We start from the raw sequence: 18,438 nt of genomic DNA, 5'->3' as shown, positions 1-18,438 counted from the left end.
TCCCTATTTGGCCAAATTCTTCTCTTTTTTTTATCTGACACGTCTGCCTAGAGACTATTTTGTTTTAAGTCCAGCTGAATTTCTACTTTCTAACAGTCGTGGCTATACGTGTGGTTTCGCCTGGGGCGTAGAAACTATAACACGCTATCCCCTCGCGTTTTATCATTTGTAGCTCAGGCTGTAAAACGTTAAGTACCGAAGTACACAATCTATACCCCGTAAATAACCAGTCCCTCGATATCAGCGCGGTTAAGACCGGACAGATTAATAGCTTCTCATGGCAATTAAGGAACCTCTGGAACTAATGGCCAACCGCCACAACAACATGACCTTTATGTATCTTCATTTGGGCATTAATCTGTTTTATGTAGGTCACTTATCTGATTCCTATAAGACAAGGTTCGTCCCAGCGGAATGAAATGTAAATTAGAGTCCTTGGGTGGGATGAGAACGTGGCAATAATTACACACCCTCCCCATTGAGGTGGTATCTCACTGCGCTTGTGTCAAACTTGCGTCACTCCGGGGTTCGTTCATTGCGCCACTCTTTTGCTGTTTTCTCCGATTTTTTTTTTATTTAGATGTTGCGTAATACGTAAAAGTATGATCTAAGAGGCGTAAAATACTAAAAAAACTAAGAAAATTCGTTCTTTATCTCAGAAAATATTTGATTATCTTTCGAAGCTCGCAGTGACGAAAGCGTGACGCAAGTGCAGTGAGATACCAGATTTAGGTATATTTACCGCCTAGCTGTGTGTGATGTTGCATAGACATTCATAGGCTTCTATAAGCAGTATAAATAGCAGTTTAGCAACTTTATGCCAGCGACGTGGAATGTAAGCCAGTGTCTGAGGGCATAAATGAGAGCCACACTTGGACTTGACTATTTGTATGCTCACCTTAGGAACATTTATCATATTTTTAAAAACGTCATAATATTTGCAAAGCAGTAAAGATATTATTTATGCCATCGAGATACAATGTAATGTGTATCTTTTCATGAAAAGGGAGCCATATATGTCTTTATCGTGACGTTCCGTAGGCGTTAGGGTTTGATATTTAGTTATGAGCGCGTTGGTATCGTTAATCATTGTCAGTAAAAAATATGTTCTTAACGAGAAACATATCCATGCCAGCTCTTCTCGCTGTCTGATGAAGCCTTCAAACTGTCCGCAATGGCAACGACCTAGTCTTGACCTCAACCATTCCTACAATACAGTGCTCTGTCTTCCTTAACTATCGATAAGGGGAAGACCTCACTGCTCTTTGAACACCCATCACGCTAACATTATTCTTTCCTAAGAGTCTTTCTATTTAAAATGTCTAGGAGGCGAGCTTTTGTTTCAGAGAAACTCTGGAAGGCAGCCGACTGTTCGATTTACCAATAGAGGCTGCTTTCATTACTGGGGGATGTCGTCTTCGACCCGAGCTAGTGGAAGCAACGGTACCGGTTGATCGAAGTCTGTAATCTAAATCTCTGGCGCGACTGCTAATTAATCTTCCCAACTGAAAAGAGTATTCTAAATTCAGATGCACGTTTAGGGTGCTAGGTTCGTGACAAGAATGTCCTTTACACTAAGCAGATAAGTAGACCAAGGTCTCTCGATATCGTGACTTTTTCAATGTAAAAAGATGACCATAGCTACAACAATGCATACTATCGTCTTACCCATACGTGCATAAGAAGAGGTTGTTTCTTTTTTTAGAAAACACTGTCTCTAAAGAACGAGAATCGTTAAAGAAATGTTTAAAGCTGTCAAAACTGAAAAAAGCATCTTCCGGTCGACATGTTTTAGCTAGAGGCACCAATATGTATCACTAAAAACTTTTATGGATTCTAGACAGACAGTCTAGACCGATAGATTAAAAAGCATGCATATTCTACCAGAAAAAAATCCATCGATGATCTAACAAACTTTGTGAAAAAACTCGACATATTTTTAGGGAAAATTTGACTTTTCAAACAATACTTTCTTTATGTGGCTATTAGAATAGACCTCTCCTGATCAAATTTTAGATCCCATGTCCATTCAAATCTCCTCTTGGTTACTGTATGGTCGCACAAGAAAGGGGTCCTAAACGGCTAAATAAAGACAATCACTGATAAGAACGTAGCGACAATGACCAGATATCATTTTATCTATGTTTTTGTTTTAGATGCAGCATGTCAGGATCAACGTTTTGATGATGCAGCAACAGAAACGTTGGAACCTTCTGAAGATCTGAATGAACTTTTGAGATGTATTCTGTAGACAGCTCAGAAACGCAGAGGTAAGGTTAGAAATGATCTATATCATTCCATAATAACTCGGAGAAAGCCCTTTCGTGAGGGCTGAGGAGCTTTCAATACTCTCGGGGCCATACGTCTAAGATATTACCAGGGAAGGGCCAAGAGGTCAATCTGCTTTTGACGTCACAGGCCATGAGCTCACCACTTTCACGTGTTATAGCATCAGCCCAAATGTATGTACTTCTAATGTACTGCATTATTGCACAGAAAATCATTATAAAAGAAAATTAACCTTTTCTAACAGACACTTTGAAATAATTCAAACTTACCAAATATTTTGAAATAGAACTGTTTGATGTAATTTTCAGAATGTGATGTTAAAGCCCCTGACTGCAGTAAAGAATTACATGTGTCGCCCCCCGTCTCTGCTAAAGGTTGTCTCCATTCCGTGAACAAGGCTGACAGAGCCAGCTGAAAATTTGGATCCAAATCATTTAAAGTGTTCGGAAGATGAAATCTAGTTTCCTTTTGTCTTTTAGCTTGCAACACAGATGAACGTTTAATCTTAGATCATAAAAACATTGTCTGTAGTATTAGTTAAGAATTCACTTCTTTAGGAAGTATTTATCTACTAATTTGGGATGAATATAAAATAATCAGGCACGGCCCTTTAGGGTTTATAACAAAAGTAAATTGAGTTACTTTCTAGTTTTGGTTTTACAATGTATTGTAATTCTTTCCGTTCATCAGTTGTAATTTATTCAGCATCTATCTCAAAGGGTTAATACGAAAGTATATTGTTTTTCCAGATCGACTTAAGCTTTTATCAATAGTTATGTCATCAATGGTTATCGTATCTGCAAGACAAATGATTTGATTTTGACTTAATCTCTTCATTTCTCGGTAACTGTTCTTTAATAAATTGTATCCATTTGGTCATTCGGAGTTTTTACGCAACTCGAAAATTGATCATTTTTTCTGCCAAGTTTCATTCCACTGAAGAAAAATTTGAAAGTCTATTTTTTTTCCTTTCTCCTATACTGACATAATATTGCATCACACTAATCTCTTGATTTGTAGTCCTATGCCCTGTTTTCAAGCGTTTTGATTTATACCTTGTTTCTAGCAATATTTCTTACAACAATATTCCAGCAAAGACAAAAGCACACACCAGAACCTCATGCTGTTGAACTTCAAATTAGCATGCAATTTTGCATTATAAGAGCCCCATCTAATTCATTTTAACTTTCTGCCTTAAATCTACTAACTTGAAGATGTATTTTTTCATGGCCTTTAACTTTGTATGCGTCTCCTTTAGTTACTTTTGCTTTCAGGTAAAAAGGCGTGAAGCACCGTTATTGCACTGCACCGCTCGGTAACTGCCCATCATGTGTTCCCAAGCTTTCCAATTATCTCCGTTGCCCTCCACTCGGCTAGCGGTAACCTCACCAGATGAATTTAAATCATGACTTGAGCACCAGGTTCCTACTACCAACTGCCACGTGACTTGTAGCTGGCGCCAATGTTTCTTCCGGTACACGAGCGTTATCTCCTGGTATCAGCAGGAGACGTATGGCTTTGAGAAGGTCCAATCGTTTGTCAAGAACATCCCAAGCTTCCAGCAGCTTCAATGATACACACCAACGATGCATGCGACCTAGATCTACTCAGGTACGTCCAAGATCTGAGTCTATATGCATAGTAATATTTGCTAGATATAGTTAGAAGTCTATGCATGTACTCTTTGATTTGTGTGATGAGATGACATCTTTTTTGTATGGATATTTGGAGATAGGACATAAGTGAAGATGACTCGTGTAGACCTATATGTCGTCAGGTATCCCCAAGATGTTGCTTGGTACCGTAAGAAGTCAATGCAGTTACTCTTTGATTTGTGTGAGGTGCTTGAACATTCAACTATTCGGCCATTGTGGAATAACACATATGACTGTAAATATATTTTGTTTGGACTCTTTTTACACGTTCCCAAGATATATTTTTATTTACTTAGCACAGTTAGCAAAGTCAAAGCACTATTTGCATAAAAGCCTTTGACGTCCATTTGTTGGACATTCTTGAACAAGACTTTCGTTAAGATTGCCTATGTTAAGAAGAAATATGGTCGGCACAGATGTGATGATGCTCTTGTTATTACGACTTTCTATTCTCTTCCCGTGTGGAGAAGTGTATTTATGAGGGTAATAAAGCATCAGAAAGGCATGTGAATGTCAACTACGGCTGTGTCACAGTCATAACCGATGCCTCAATGGCTGGTGCTTTTATGACAGGCAGGGCCATATTCCCCATTTTATCACAGCAAACATGAAAGATTTGACATCCCCTTACTTTTCATGGCCGCGGGTTCGTAAGAAAACTGCCGAAATCTTCGCCATGCATAGCGATCCAACCTGCTCCTCAAGCCAACCGTGTCTTGGCATTCTGATGGTATATCCACCCACATATTTGCCATTTTACTTCGCTTACCCAAGACCTGTATCAGAATTCCCCCGAGTTTCCGTCACTCGCAAGTCGTGATAACCCAAAATCCTTGTGGATTTGAAGTCTGGCCATGCATCGTTGAAAAGTCATGTTGACTGCTGTGTGCACATCGTGGCTATATACATTCTAAACAGCTTGACATTTTGCCTCACTTCGCTGGAGAAAAAGGTCGCACGATGCAAGGTGCCGAGGGGGAATTCTTGCTAAATTAGGACACAGTTGACCTATAACACCAATATCTATTTTACGACTTCAGTCATAAAACAGGCGTCCGTGAGAAGATGACATTCGTGGCTTAGATTAAATCCCCCGCCCTTCAATGTGCTTGGTAAGATGCGTGTCATTTATAGTCTCTGGCCATCGCAAAGAACCATTAAACTCTATACCTACATAGAGGAAGAACTTCCATATGGCAACAAAAAAATAGGACTTGTTTGATGTTTTGGGTACTATGTTTGGCAATCATTAAGCCCATTTAATTAAACCTTTTATGTCTGGCTTAAAATTCAAACCTGTGTATCTTTTTATCGTCGTCACATGTGTTTCAGCTAGCCAGTTTATTACATTGTGAACATCGCTTTGTAAAAATAAAAACAGCTGAATCTGGTAGTCGTAAAAAAACAAGGTTTTTATTCTGGAAAAGACAGCTAGATATTTCGTAACTGGCTATACCAGAGTTTCCTATTATCTATCTAACTCTCCTGTTTTCTGTTAGGATACAACACTCGTAACATAACGTGATACGTCCAACTGTATTTTGTGAAGTTTGTACAAGGGAGACACTAGTTCGGAGACCCTATACCGCCATAAAATAGTTTAAGCCTAAAACTACACTTCATGTGCATAATCTATGCATACAAATACACACTTAAATAACGTACGTAATTACATATGTCAAAAGTATGACATTTCTCTCAATATTATCCCAATCCATCTAAAAGTTTTAATTGATCATGAGTTGAAAGAAAACGTGCTGACTACAAATATTTGGAAGCACAGATATAAAGAAAAACATACAGAAACACACAGACTCAAATTATTCTTTTTTCGTGGAGTTAAATATCTATCGTCAGAGCCTTACAACGTATATAAATATGAACAATCCCTGTCTTTTTAGTCAGTTCTAAAAGAAATGAAAAAAAAAATTGTTTAGCTATGATTGTCTACCGAAGGATCTGTGGTTGATACTTTTATTTTGTATAGTTCGCCACGATACTATTCTTTTCTGCGTTATGTATTGCTTTGTTAATTTTCGTTTCACAGATTAATCATACATTAGCAGTCATTATTCACTCTATGGTCTTTGATGTTTTGATATGTTTGTGAGTGTTCATATCATAATATCTTGAAAAATCATAAATCTTTAATGAGGGGAATAAATCTGTATCATAAACATCGAGTAAAGATATGCATGATGCGTGTTATCGTTATTGTGGCTGACAAATCTTGTTAAGCTGCGAGGCGCCTGATGATATGACATACCCTATTGCACGAGCTAACGAGAAATCGTAGATCTTGGAAGTCACAGCACTGTCTTTATTTCTTTATTTGTATTCATCACAGGGAGTGAATGGGAGTGCAAAACAGGTGCAAAATGCACCTTTGGAGACAGCCTTGCGCAGATAAAAACTCATACATGGCACAACATAGACTATACAATAATATATACAATAGCAGCAGCAGCATGACATCATCAAGATATACATTAGTAACTAGCATTAAGCATACTCATGGTACAATGGTACAAAATAAAAGATAAAAAACGTGCGAAAAACTAGCGTGGTCTTGATGCTAGGCAAGAACTGCAACCACGGCAAGTGGTCCAGCTACAAGGGAGATCGAGACAGTAGATGTATCTAAATCAAATCTGTCACAGTTATCATCGCTGAGAAGGTTATGTTTTTGGTGGCTTTTATGAATAAGAGACATAACTCTTAAATGCCTGAACCGGTCGTCTTGATATTTGGTGTATTGACAGGCCTTGGTAAGATCTCAAAATGGCTAGATGTTTGGTCGCCTTGCGGCTTATAACGGTACTGCCGTAGAGCTTCCCGTTGTGGTCTGGACATGTAAGGGCGCGATTCTTGACAAATAGATAGCACTAGCTATAGGAGCAGAGAATGAGTGGCGTAGACCAGGGCCCCTAGTTGCTCTTTCGGAACTGCAGGGGCCACCATTTTTCAAGACTTGGAAAAGAATATTATTATATTAGAATAAATTGACGAATTAACATGGCATTTTTACTGTTGCGGTGATAATATTCCTTCCAGCATTCATGAATGCTTTAATTTATAGCCTAAACCGGGTGCTTATTTTGAATATCGTTGTTTCAACATGTCATCATTTCAACTGTAAAGGAGCATAAAAATGCCTCGCTGAAAACAGGGTATGATTTAAATGGTCTTTTGATTGTTACTGACCAAATGGTATTTTTCTATCATCATCATTTTTCCAACGGTGTTTTATTATCTGTTTATAAACATTTACAGGTGCCAAAAAGACAGGCACAATAACCTCAATAGGTATATAAAACAAGACAAAAGAGAGAAACACCATAAACAATAATAAACTTTACATATATGCTGAGAAATTCACGGAAACCCTCAAAGACTACATTCATGATAGTTGTTAACAATGTATCAACATAATTGAAAAAAAAGCCTTCACAGGAAATATTGTACTTCTCCAGTAATTCTAAGAAATGGAAGGCAACTATCAATCTTTAATAAAAACAACTAAGTTTTGGAGAAGAAGGAGTTAAAGCACATATACATGAGCAAGAATTGAATTGAGACATATTCCCTGAGATCCCCCCCCCCCTTTCCTTTAACAAAGAAGATCCCTCAAAGATTGCCGAAGATATCCCACAGGCTTGCGTTATCTGAAAGACCCTAAATTGCATTTACACCATCGGTGTGTTCAATTCGATTTCCATGTCCCCATCTTTCTGATGCCTTTTCCCACGTTCTGCTCGCTTTGGCACCCAATAAACCCCTAGTGGTTCCTCATTTCTTATTGCATGGCTTCTTTCCAATCTCCGTCAGATGTAATTTTGAAGTCGCCCCATGAATTGCAGTTATAAGTACTCCATAAATAAAGATGGACGCCTGAGTTCAGGGACATCGAGAATTGGACTTGCCATACCATGACCCCGTCCTCGTTCTCTTATCTCCTTTTTCTTGGATCTTAAAGACATTTTGCAAAGACTTGACCTCGGTGTGAATACCATTGGTAAACCTATTCTTCGAAATATCCAGGAGTCATAAGGTCTAGTCATTTAATTTCACTAATGGCTTCGCGAGGGGTGCACACCTCCCACTACATTTTAGGGCTTCGCCTTGCAAATATCATAAAGTGACATCAGCAGAAAAGACATGCGAATGCATAAAAGATCGATTAATTGAACGCGCTTGACTAAATCATTTGGGAAGAAGGCAGCGTTTGTCGCATGGACCCTTTTACTAGATCGTTTTATGAGGGGGCCCTACTAATTCCGACTTTAAGTAATCAATGATTACGGTAGAAAAGCAATTCTGTGTACCCAGGGAGAGATGTAATTCGTCTTCATCCGTCAGAGCGAGTTTTTGGACGCACACACGCTTACCAGTCGATGTGACCATCTGTTTCTTACGTAATTGGTCATGAAATCCTTATGGACAGTTCTACACTTTAAAATGTATTAATCTATGCTTCTCTACTGTAAATATAATGGAAGAAATTGTACTTATTAGTATACATTATTAATTATAAACGTTGCAAGATATCACATTCATATATATTTGCGCCTTATCACAAAGAGTGCTAATCTTTGAAGAGAATGAACGTACAATGACTTTAATCCATTCCTTTATTTATTCATACATTTATCAATTCAACCATTTTCTCCATTATACTTTTATTCATAATCTTTGTAAACTTATATATTTTGTAAGAGTTTTCTTATTAATACCTTTATTCTGAATGTTTGAAGCTTTAACCCTCATCCGACCGTATGGGGTCATTTTTGACCCCAGGCGTATATTTTAATCTGCCATAGCAACATCCTTCATCAGAGAAAAAATTCCTTCCATGAATTTGTTTGTATACATGTCTTACAACATCTACCAATTTTTCGCCGAGTTTTGCCCATTATTGTACAAGCTATACTTGAAAGTTTGTGTCTTGTTCGGTGGGGTCAAAAATGACCCCAGCCAATTATGAATCATTAATTACATAAATATCAAGACATTTCAATAAAATAACAGGCATTCCTCATTATTGCTATTACAGCAACAGGTTATAGTTGCTCAGATGAGTAAACACCGAATATTTTGAAAGAAATTTAGTATTTTAGTGTAAAACACAGTTTTTCGACATTCTGCATAAATTATGATAATACGCACTAATTACCTATGCTAATGAAAGTGAAAATGTTTCTAATTAATTAAAAAACAATATATGGACAGAATGTGCAGAAAGAACCTACAAGAAAGATCTTTGCGGGAAAACCGACAAGAGTTATTGTATGTATGTGTTTAGATGGCGGAATATGGTGCATAATTAAGTAATCAATTCGTTACTTTTCACAAATATTGTATTTTTTTCTTGTTAAATAACATTATTAAGCTATCGGTATTATTGCATTATCACAATTATTGTTTAGAAATTGATAAGACAAAACATTGTTTAAGTAAGTTGAGTATGGTAGATTTTCAGAGCAAATGTGGTTTTTCCTCATTTTCTGCATAAATTATGATAATGAGTAATAACTACTGACACCAAAACTTGTCAAAATATTTTTCATAGGTTAGTGAAACAGTAAATACATAGAAATGACAAAATAAGCCAGCAGAAATATGTCTATGAGCAAAACAAAATGGGGTCAAAAATGACCCCATACGGTCAGATTCGTCGTAAAAATGTAACGGTCGGATGAGGGTTAAAACCCTCAAACCACCGTATGGGGTCAAAACTGACCCCAGGCGTAAATCAATATGTGTGCCATTATGTCATTTCTGGTCGAAAACAAATTTCCTTCCAGGAGTTTGTTTGTATATCTGTCCTATAACTTCTTATACGTTTTTTTCCGAGATTGACTCATTGTTGATTAAGTTATCCTCAAAAGTTTATGCATGGTCCAGTGGGGTCAAAACTGACCCCAGCATTGTTTTATACAAACGTTTGTGACCCACACCTAAATTATTTATCGTAGGATCATGAAATTTTTAGAGAATGATGTACATGTTAGCCAAAATTATTGTAAGAACTTTTGTGCTATTATCATGTCATATGACGACATTATGACGTCATGTAGGTAATATCGGCCGCCATCTTGGATTTTGACTGATGACGTCATCAAATTAGCATAACTTATGAATATTTAGTCCTGAAATTAATGTTGCATTTTATAAGATGTGATAAACAAGAGTTATTTGCCAAGAAAACCTTAAAACTTAAATGTTTATTACAAAATTAGAAAATTTGGTAATAATTATGTCAGAATTCCGTTGCCATGGCAACATAAAAAATGATGAACATACTTTGTTCACTGAAAATGTTTGCTATCAACTTTTTTTTAAAAGTTCCCAAGTTTGGTGGCGTAGCATAAGCCATTCAGGCGACATATGGCATTGAAGCTGGTACAGGCATCAAAAACCTCCTTCCCGGTCTGAATAGCGTTTTCGCAAAATGTGGTCCTCATGATCTTTTGCATAAATTATGATAATGAGCTAGAAGTATTCTCACCTAATCATGCCAGACTGTCCCAAATAGATTAATGAAACTACACATATATACAAATCACAAAAAGATTCACACAAAAAACTGTATTTGTACAAAACGTTTTGGGGTCAGTTTTGACCCCATACGGTAATCTACGTCACAAAAAAGCTACGGTGGTTTGAGGGTTAAACAGAAAACAAATGGTCAAAATGATGACTACAAACCATGCAAATTGCTTCGATAAAGTTGAACCAACTGAAATGTATCGTATGCTTTGGTATTTTAAACATTAAAATTTCACTGCTTTACTTTATCATTTTACTTCACTTGGTACCATGAAAGTATACATAGCTACAATTACCAACCATAAAAAAGACATTTACATTTATATAGGCAATACATGAGAGGATGAAGAATCTCACCCTCAACAGGTAAGGTGTCTTAAGCGTCCAACTCTCTAGCACCTGTACCTCGCTCTACCACCTTGAGAGACAAGATTAGTTCCTGTACTCAAATATCAGGAGCTAATTGACTTATTGACCCACAAAATTGTATTTACTTCGTTTTATAATTAAATTGTCTTCGATTCATTAATATATCAATTTCTGTTAAAAGCTGTTAACTCCATTCCTCCAGCCGCTCAAGAAAGACGGCGAATACTGTCTTAAACGTCTGTTTCCAAATCCCATCCGATTGATCGACAAATTGTTATCTTGCGTAAAGTACATTTTGATATTCTACTTTATGCATTATAGTATGAAGGGAAAATTAAGATATATATGCATTACATTGACGAAAATATGTCTTGTCTGTTTAAGGAAATGTTGGTCTTACAAAGGATTTTATGGGCAACAAATTGGCCGCGGATTAAACTGTATGTCATAAATAAGTTATTTCCAGTGCCACTGGCCAAACTCACTCACTGGCCAAACTCACTCACGGGCCAAACTCACTCACTGGTCAAACGATCGCTCATATTTCGTTTATCTTGGTCTAGGGTTTAGTAGTCTAGTATCTGTGGCAGACACTGCAAAAGCGAGACTTCGTCAATGATGATGAAAAGATAGCTTAGGCTTACAAGAAAGGTTTATGCATTTTTATAAACATTATGCATTTTTTGGTGTCACATTAAATAGAAATTTATTAACACTTCTGTATATGTTGTGGAACTATGCATAGCTCTTTATAGACTACAGATACTAGTATATGATAGAACATACATTCAAATCTACATTCTATGGGTTTTCATAACCACAAGGTGTTTAGAATCTTATAAACCTGTTCTTCAAAGCAGTCTTTATCGAAGCATTTACACTGACGTCGCCAGCACTAAATCAACTGTAACATCGTCATCTCCGTGTATCAGACGCCCAATTTGAAGCATTATTACTGAGGCTTAGCCCGACCTAGGCGGGTTACTTTCTCATTATGTTGCATATTACTTTTGACTGACGGGGATAGATGATATCGACAAAGTGACGTAGTGTACGTCGAGTTGCTACCATAAGGCCACAGCAAGTAAATTTTATGGATGACAATGCACAATCAAGGTCTCCATCAAACCTATATAGTTTGTGTGCTCTTTATAAAAAGAAATATTTATGAATTTCATATTTTCAACATTTCTTTGACCTCTTTCTAGATTATTCATTAATCATCTTTGATTTACATGCCTGTATATTTAATTTGTGCAAACTTTATTCAGATTAAAATTATTTTTCATTCATAGGGAGGAACTTCATTGCATGGCAATTGTACATGATGCAATGTATGGTAACATATATTACACAAAGTACATGCTACAGTATTATTTGGAACCGTGGTATATGTTTTTTTATCTTATTTTGTTCTTTTCGCTCAATTCTAACTACGAGCTTATCTAGAAAATGTAAAAATTGAAGGTAGAAAACAACATACAAATTTAAAAAGACGCCAGTGATGACTGGTATCTTTTTTTTACCACCCGCGTATCCTAAAAAGCCGAGACCTCCATCCCATTGCCGTTCAGGCACTTAACATCTGCATGTATGTTAGGCAGTACGAGGTCTCTTCTTGGTATCACACTAAAAGCTGTGTAACAAGCTGCCACTCGATATGTACCCTAGAAGACAAAAACCTCTACACTTTCAAAAGATAAATTTGTCATGATGTAGTCTTTTTGTCTATCCCTAGAGGGTCAGTTTCAACATAAGTGAAGACGGTGTCACTTATAGGACATTCACACTGAAACCGAATTAGCAGAAGTCAAGCAGAACCAGCCGGAATGAAATATTTGCAAAATTTGTGCCACATTCGGGGCCATTACAAAGTGGGGATTCCAAATGGACATCATTATAAGCGAGGTTCGGGCGATTGCCGCAGAATCTTCGTCCGATCGATTTTCGCCTAATGCGATCGTACTGTGCCTTTGCCACTAACTCAGTCTTATTTGTACCTTTGATGATATCATGCAATATACAAAATGTATGCTTGAAAGACATTGAACGCACGAAGCGTAAAAATGTTAAAAATATCGTTGAGGAATCAGGTCACAAGGCATTCACCACTCTTGTTCAATAGAGATAGAAGCATTTTAGTTCGTTGAGTTTCCTTTTCTTACTATATACTGTACTGGCGATTGATGAAACTCGAAACAACCCATTTCCAGTAAACGGCTATCGATAAGCTGCACCTGTAGTACAAAGGAAATTGTATTTGTGTGACTCTTCATATTATACTTACAACATGATGCTACGTGTTAAGTTTCATCTAGAAGACAACAACATATGAAAGAAAAAAAAGTAAACAACTTCCTTTTCTACCTTGGAAATTTTCTAGAATATTTTGTCAAAGTTGGCTGCTCCCCAGGCGTATCGCGGTCACAGACTCTAGTGGAATGGTCCATAACTTCGAAATCAAGAAATCATAAAAGAAGAAAAAACAATCCCTGTGAAGCATTTAACGTTTTGTTGAGTAGCGTCTGGTAGATTTTTCTTCTTTATATTTTACCTTTATTAAATTGCAATGTTTTGAAACTAATGGGTGGCACTGTTGTTTTCATATATATGTTTATTACGTTTCTACAAATAAACGTTAAATGAACGAAAGTAGATGAAAAATCATTTGTTGCTAAGCCTAAGTCTGCTTTGTACTAGTCCAAATTTGTGGACCTAGCTAGTAGAACAGTTCACATGATAATAAACAGGGATTGTCTGTCTCGATCTTACCATTACGATACGGTCTTACCATTTGTACATTTCATACTCAGTAATGACAATAGCCCATTACAAAACATTGGCGTCCAAGGCCATGATATTAAAAAGCCACTATGCTCTCTTTGAGGCTCATAACGTGGTCCTAAAACGTTGCTCCCTGATTTTTTGGTCGCGCCAGTGCAATTTCGTTTCCCCGTGCCCAACGATTTGATTCATCCTGATGGCTATTGACATACCATCTGGACCAAAACTGAATGTGCACCTTTAATAACCGCACTATTAACGCAGCGTACCCCACTGTGTGATGAGAAATCGAAACGTAATTCATTGCCCATTCGCAGCCCGACACAGGGGGATTTAATGCCCTTTCTCGGACTACAAGGCTAGAGAGAGTGTTTCCAACAGATGAGCTTCCTTCATACATCCTCTAGATAGATTTTCCCTGGTCCCAATTTTTCATCTAGATACGGGAATTCCATGTGTTGGTCAGGTTATTTGTTTTCAACATAAATAGTCTTTTTTCATTAGATGCTGCGTGGTATATACCCTTCCAGGAATTCGCTTGCCGTACTCTGCAAAGCAATCAAGAAAATCAATGTCGGTGTTACCTACACGCAGTTGGTTTCTAAAAAGTCATTTGATCCGGTCTCTTCTGTGGAATTTATCCAGGAAGCTTGGCGCCGTAAATTATCGTGTGTTTGTGTGTGTTTTTTTTTCTTATTGCACACGTCTAGCATATTCTCGGATACGCATACCCGTGAAAGTGACCAACCATTTCATCCAGCAGGAGACGTAATGGTTTTCATTCGCCGAATAGGTCCCTGGTGCTCCCTGCATATTTAATATACGACCTTTCGGTCTCAGTTTGCCAGTTTGACTATGAACCCGTGCGAGGCATGTCACCTTTGCCAAAGAACACGATATTGGCTAATATTCAGTGAGCAGCCAGCGAGAATATCAACTCACGTACTGTCTACTTAAAATATAATCATCCACGTATCTGCCTGTCTGATGTTCACATGTACGGCGTGTCATATCGGTTTCCTCCGGTTGATAAACCCCAGATAACCCACCCCCTCGCAAAGTAATGGCATGTTCCTGGATCGTCCCAGACACGCCAAGGCAATATTACGCCACTGATGTATTCTGCCACCTTTCTTTTCATAACGGCGCGTTCGCGGGCTGGGTAGAGACATGAAAGGCGGTTGCGATCGCCCCACCCTCCGTATAAGCGGTGTCGATGTGACGGTGGTGTTTTGTCCCGTGCAGGTTGATAATGGGAATGACGCTGATGTGATGAACATACAGAGCAGTTCCAGACAGAGCGCGTGAAGAAGACATGAAAGACACGGCGGCTAAAGAGGAGGGGTTGGCTGTAGCACTCCTTATCCTACACCTTGTGCCAGGTAAGTAACACTTTATAAACACCAATGTCGTTTCTTCTGATGCTTTGTATTCAGTATCGTGAGGCTAAAGGGTAGTCATGTCAATGGCAGACTTTGTTTACAGACAAACGTTTATGACGCTACAAAGCAAGCAATAAATATTATGTTTCATGAGAACTTCAAACAATGAATTGGTATTAGGGTTTCAAAGACTAGCACCATGAATACACTAAATATTTATCGCATATTAAATAACTAACCAGAAACCACTTTCAAAATTTTTCGACTTCTTGGAGCGGAAGGTGCGCTGTTTGCTTATAAACGCAGTTCCACACTCTGTGAGCGGGTCAGTCGTGCGTTCCATCCATCTGTTAGCTATAGGCAGCTACAGCCTTAGAGTTACATGTACAGAGCCCCTCAATAATGGTGACGCTAGAAGCCATACACTGCCTGCTCTAGCGTGTATCTAATTGCACCGGATTTGCCCATGCAACTTTTCCGATAACCGACTCAGAAAATGCGTGTGAGAAACACTCAGGGACCTCTGCAACACCAGGGGGGAAATGTTTTTAGATGGAGGGTAATGCAGCTCGTGATGGCTACGCAGTTCTTTTTCCTGCTCTGGATCTAGGTATCCATAAGGTCCTGACAGGGGTGATTAGTCACGGTAACCTACCAGTCGAGAAAATAAAGTATCCTGTCAAGCTGGATCTTGCTCGGGTCGGGGGCAAGTTTATCTCTGGTCTTAAAAGATCAGCGAAAAACAGTTGCCGAATCGACACCAGGATTAGACAACACCCCGTATCTGACTGGATTTTCAAGGCAACGCATCAATTTGAAACAGCATGGTTGCGCTGATATAAAAAAAGTTTACAAGAGATATGATATATCATAGCTTGATTAATATATCCTGTGGCGGTATATACTGATAGAGCTTTAAGGTTATGAATAACGTTGGGAGGAGAGCAATTAATTACAAGGGTTTCTCAATTACTTCTGTATATAATTAGTAGGCCTGTTGGTGGGCCGTCCTATCATAGGGGCTCTTGGAAAGGTCGCTGATAATGAACAGAGAAGCCTGTTCTCCCCGGGCCCGTAAAATTGCTTCTCGGCTATCGTCAATCAATCCTGAGAGCGTTTGCAAATCTAGTTTACTTTCCGTGTCATCCATTGGATACCAAAGAATATCCTCTTCATTTGATTGGATCTTGATTTAAAGGAATTAGGGTCAATAAAACGGATACTTTTCCAAATGATTGCCAAAGCCTGATGTTTCCAACCTGCTATATGAGCTATGTTTGTGAATCTACACTAGTTTTGCGTGATTTATGTTCTTCTTTTTCACCTCGCGGCACGGCACTTGCAATGATGGATTTTAACATCGTTATTGAAAAATAACAGTTCACAAGTGGAGGATATTACATTTCCATCTCGGATGCCACTAATCTGTTCGGAAGAAATGTCCCATCCATCTTTATCAGAATTTACTCTTAGAGTCTTACTCGGTCTAGACGAGCAGTACTTTCCCAGGCAGGTACCTGGCATAAGACATCACTTATTCGGCTTAGCGTGCCACTCTATTATTATTAGCGCCTTTGATTTGGTACCTTCTCAAGATCTGTTGCCGGCGCCAGCAGAAAGGGTGATGAGAATACATTTTCAAAGATGACGGTGAATCTTTCAAAAGGATATCTAGGAATAAAGGCAACTGTGCGCCAACTGAAAAGCTCAATCACTCGCGCTTTAGATTAGTCTAGAGCGAAGGTCAGGAACGGTGTAAGCGCGAGAGATGAGCTGTCATTCTGCTGATACGGTAAGACCTTTACTCATCGCTTGCCGCCTGTCCTCAACCAGCGAGGCAGTGGAATTAGTTTTCCAGCCAATCGCACGGTTTATAGGATGACTAATTTGCATTCTTGTCGCGCCTCGTTGACAAATTCCACCGTGTACTAATGAAAATGCGGTAATTTGATCAAGTTTAATCATTTCTCCCGGAAAAAAAGAGGGTTAGAAGAAGTGCAGTACTCTGCCATAAGCATCAAAGGAATATAGATCGTTGTTTAAGATTATCGGTTGCCACTGATGTCTAATCCATGGCATAAGCAGCGTGTCGTTGAAATCTTTGATCCATCAATCACCCTAGCTTGACACCTGCCTAAACTCTCCTGATTATATGCAGTCATTAATGAGCCTTAAAATGGAGGGTCTATCTCGTTAATCAATTCAATCGTTCCTGTCTACCGTTTTGCAAATGACTTTCTGGGACAGAACAGCTTCTGGGATAATTCAAAGCTTAGTTGATTTTGATACCCTTGCAAACAGTGCCAAATAAATGCTGATTTTATGTGGCAGTCCTTTTTGTTCTTTACAAGTTTATATCATTACTTCAAATCGTTTAGAAGCTCAGGCATTATTCTATTTTTTTCTAACGATAAGGGGGGTGACTCATGCTCACTATTGTATATTTTCACGTATATATATTCTTATTTAATTATGTGCTTATTACAGTCCTGTGTAATATATCATTTTCAATTCATTTACAAGTGGCGGCGTTAAAATGAGTTGATTACAACTTGAGTCTGCCGTCACTTCGTCCAACTTCCGTCTGCCGTCACTTTTATTGGTATCATTACATGTACTTTTTCAATAAAATTAGTGTGTTTCTTCCTCATTTTCTGTAATTGTTATATTTTTTTATATCTATTTTGTATTTGCCGTACAACAATTGTGTAAATCCGTGTTATTCAGCTTGTTTTGTACACGCTGCGATGCTGATTTCCTGAATAAAACTACTATTGAAACTATTAAAAAAAGGAAACAAAAAACAAACAAAAATGATTTTGCCTGTGATATTCGAGACGACGCGCCGCTCATTCTCTTTCTGGCAAGCCGAGGAAAATGTCACGGGCGTGTTATCACCAATATCTCCTTGATGCCTTCCTTGACAAGACGTCGCGGGTTAATGCCGAAGATCTATTCAGCCAAGCAGCAGGGCGTCTGGGAGATGTCAAGACAGGCCCCTTGAGTAAAGAGCTGCACAGACGGATCCTAGTCTTGAAGAATTGCCATTTTCAAAAAGACCCTATCCAGCCATTATACCCTTGGGCGATAGATGTCATTTCTCAAAGGCACATGCAATGGATTCCTATGCATAGGAGTATCACCTCTAGAGACTTATATCCTTGCAATGTTCCTACCACCTCATAGATAGTCTCTCCTGATCCCTCTTTGATAGGGAGGAGATCCGAAAAGGGACAGGATCTAACGGAAAGCATAATGACACCTTGTGAATTTCAGCAAAGATGCTGGCCGCATTACCATTGCCTTTGGTCCGGTAGTTGCGAATTAAGAGAGCAATCTTGAAGGCTTTAACCTTAAAAGGGTGAGAAGACGAAGTGTTATTTGTGTCCTCCACTCACCACCTCGTTGAG

The 18,438-nt window shown here is 38.4% G+C and overlaps 1 protein-coding gene across 2 annotated transcripts in view; it reads left to right on the top strand.

Moving 5' to 3' along the window:
• Positions 1-2,162: 2,162 nt before the first annotated feature.
• The window catches only part of LOC118432398 (hemicentin-1-like), a 54,399-nt gene continuing 38,123 nt past the window's right edge, over positions 2,163-18,438 (top strand). Inside the window, exons 1-2 of one of the 2 annotated variants that reach the window (XM_035843951.1) lie at positions 2,163-2,270; positions 14,892-15,028. In XM_035843951.1, coding sequence (XP_035699844.1) covers positions 14,962-15,028 — 67 coding nt within the window. In that variant the 5' untranslated portion in view covers positions 2,163-2,270; positions 14,892-14,961. Of the gene's footprint in view, positions 2,271-14,657; positions 15,029-18,438 lie in introns of those variants that run through there. The other variant, XM_035843952.1, reaches the window with a different exon arrangement.

The sequence above is a fragment of the Branchiostoma floridae genome, chromosome 15 (genome assembly GCF_000003815.2).
Source record: "Branchiostoma floridae strain S238N-H82 chromosome 15, Bfl_VNyyK, whole genome shotgun sequence".
Taxonomy (NCBI): domain Eukaryota; kingdom Metazoa; phylum Chordata; class Leptocardii; order Amphioxiformes; family Branchiostomatidae; genus Branchiostoma; species Branchiostoma floridae.
This window is presented reverse-complemented; position numbering and strand designations above follow the sequence as displayed.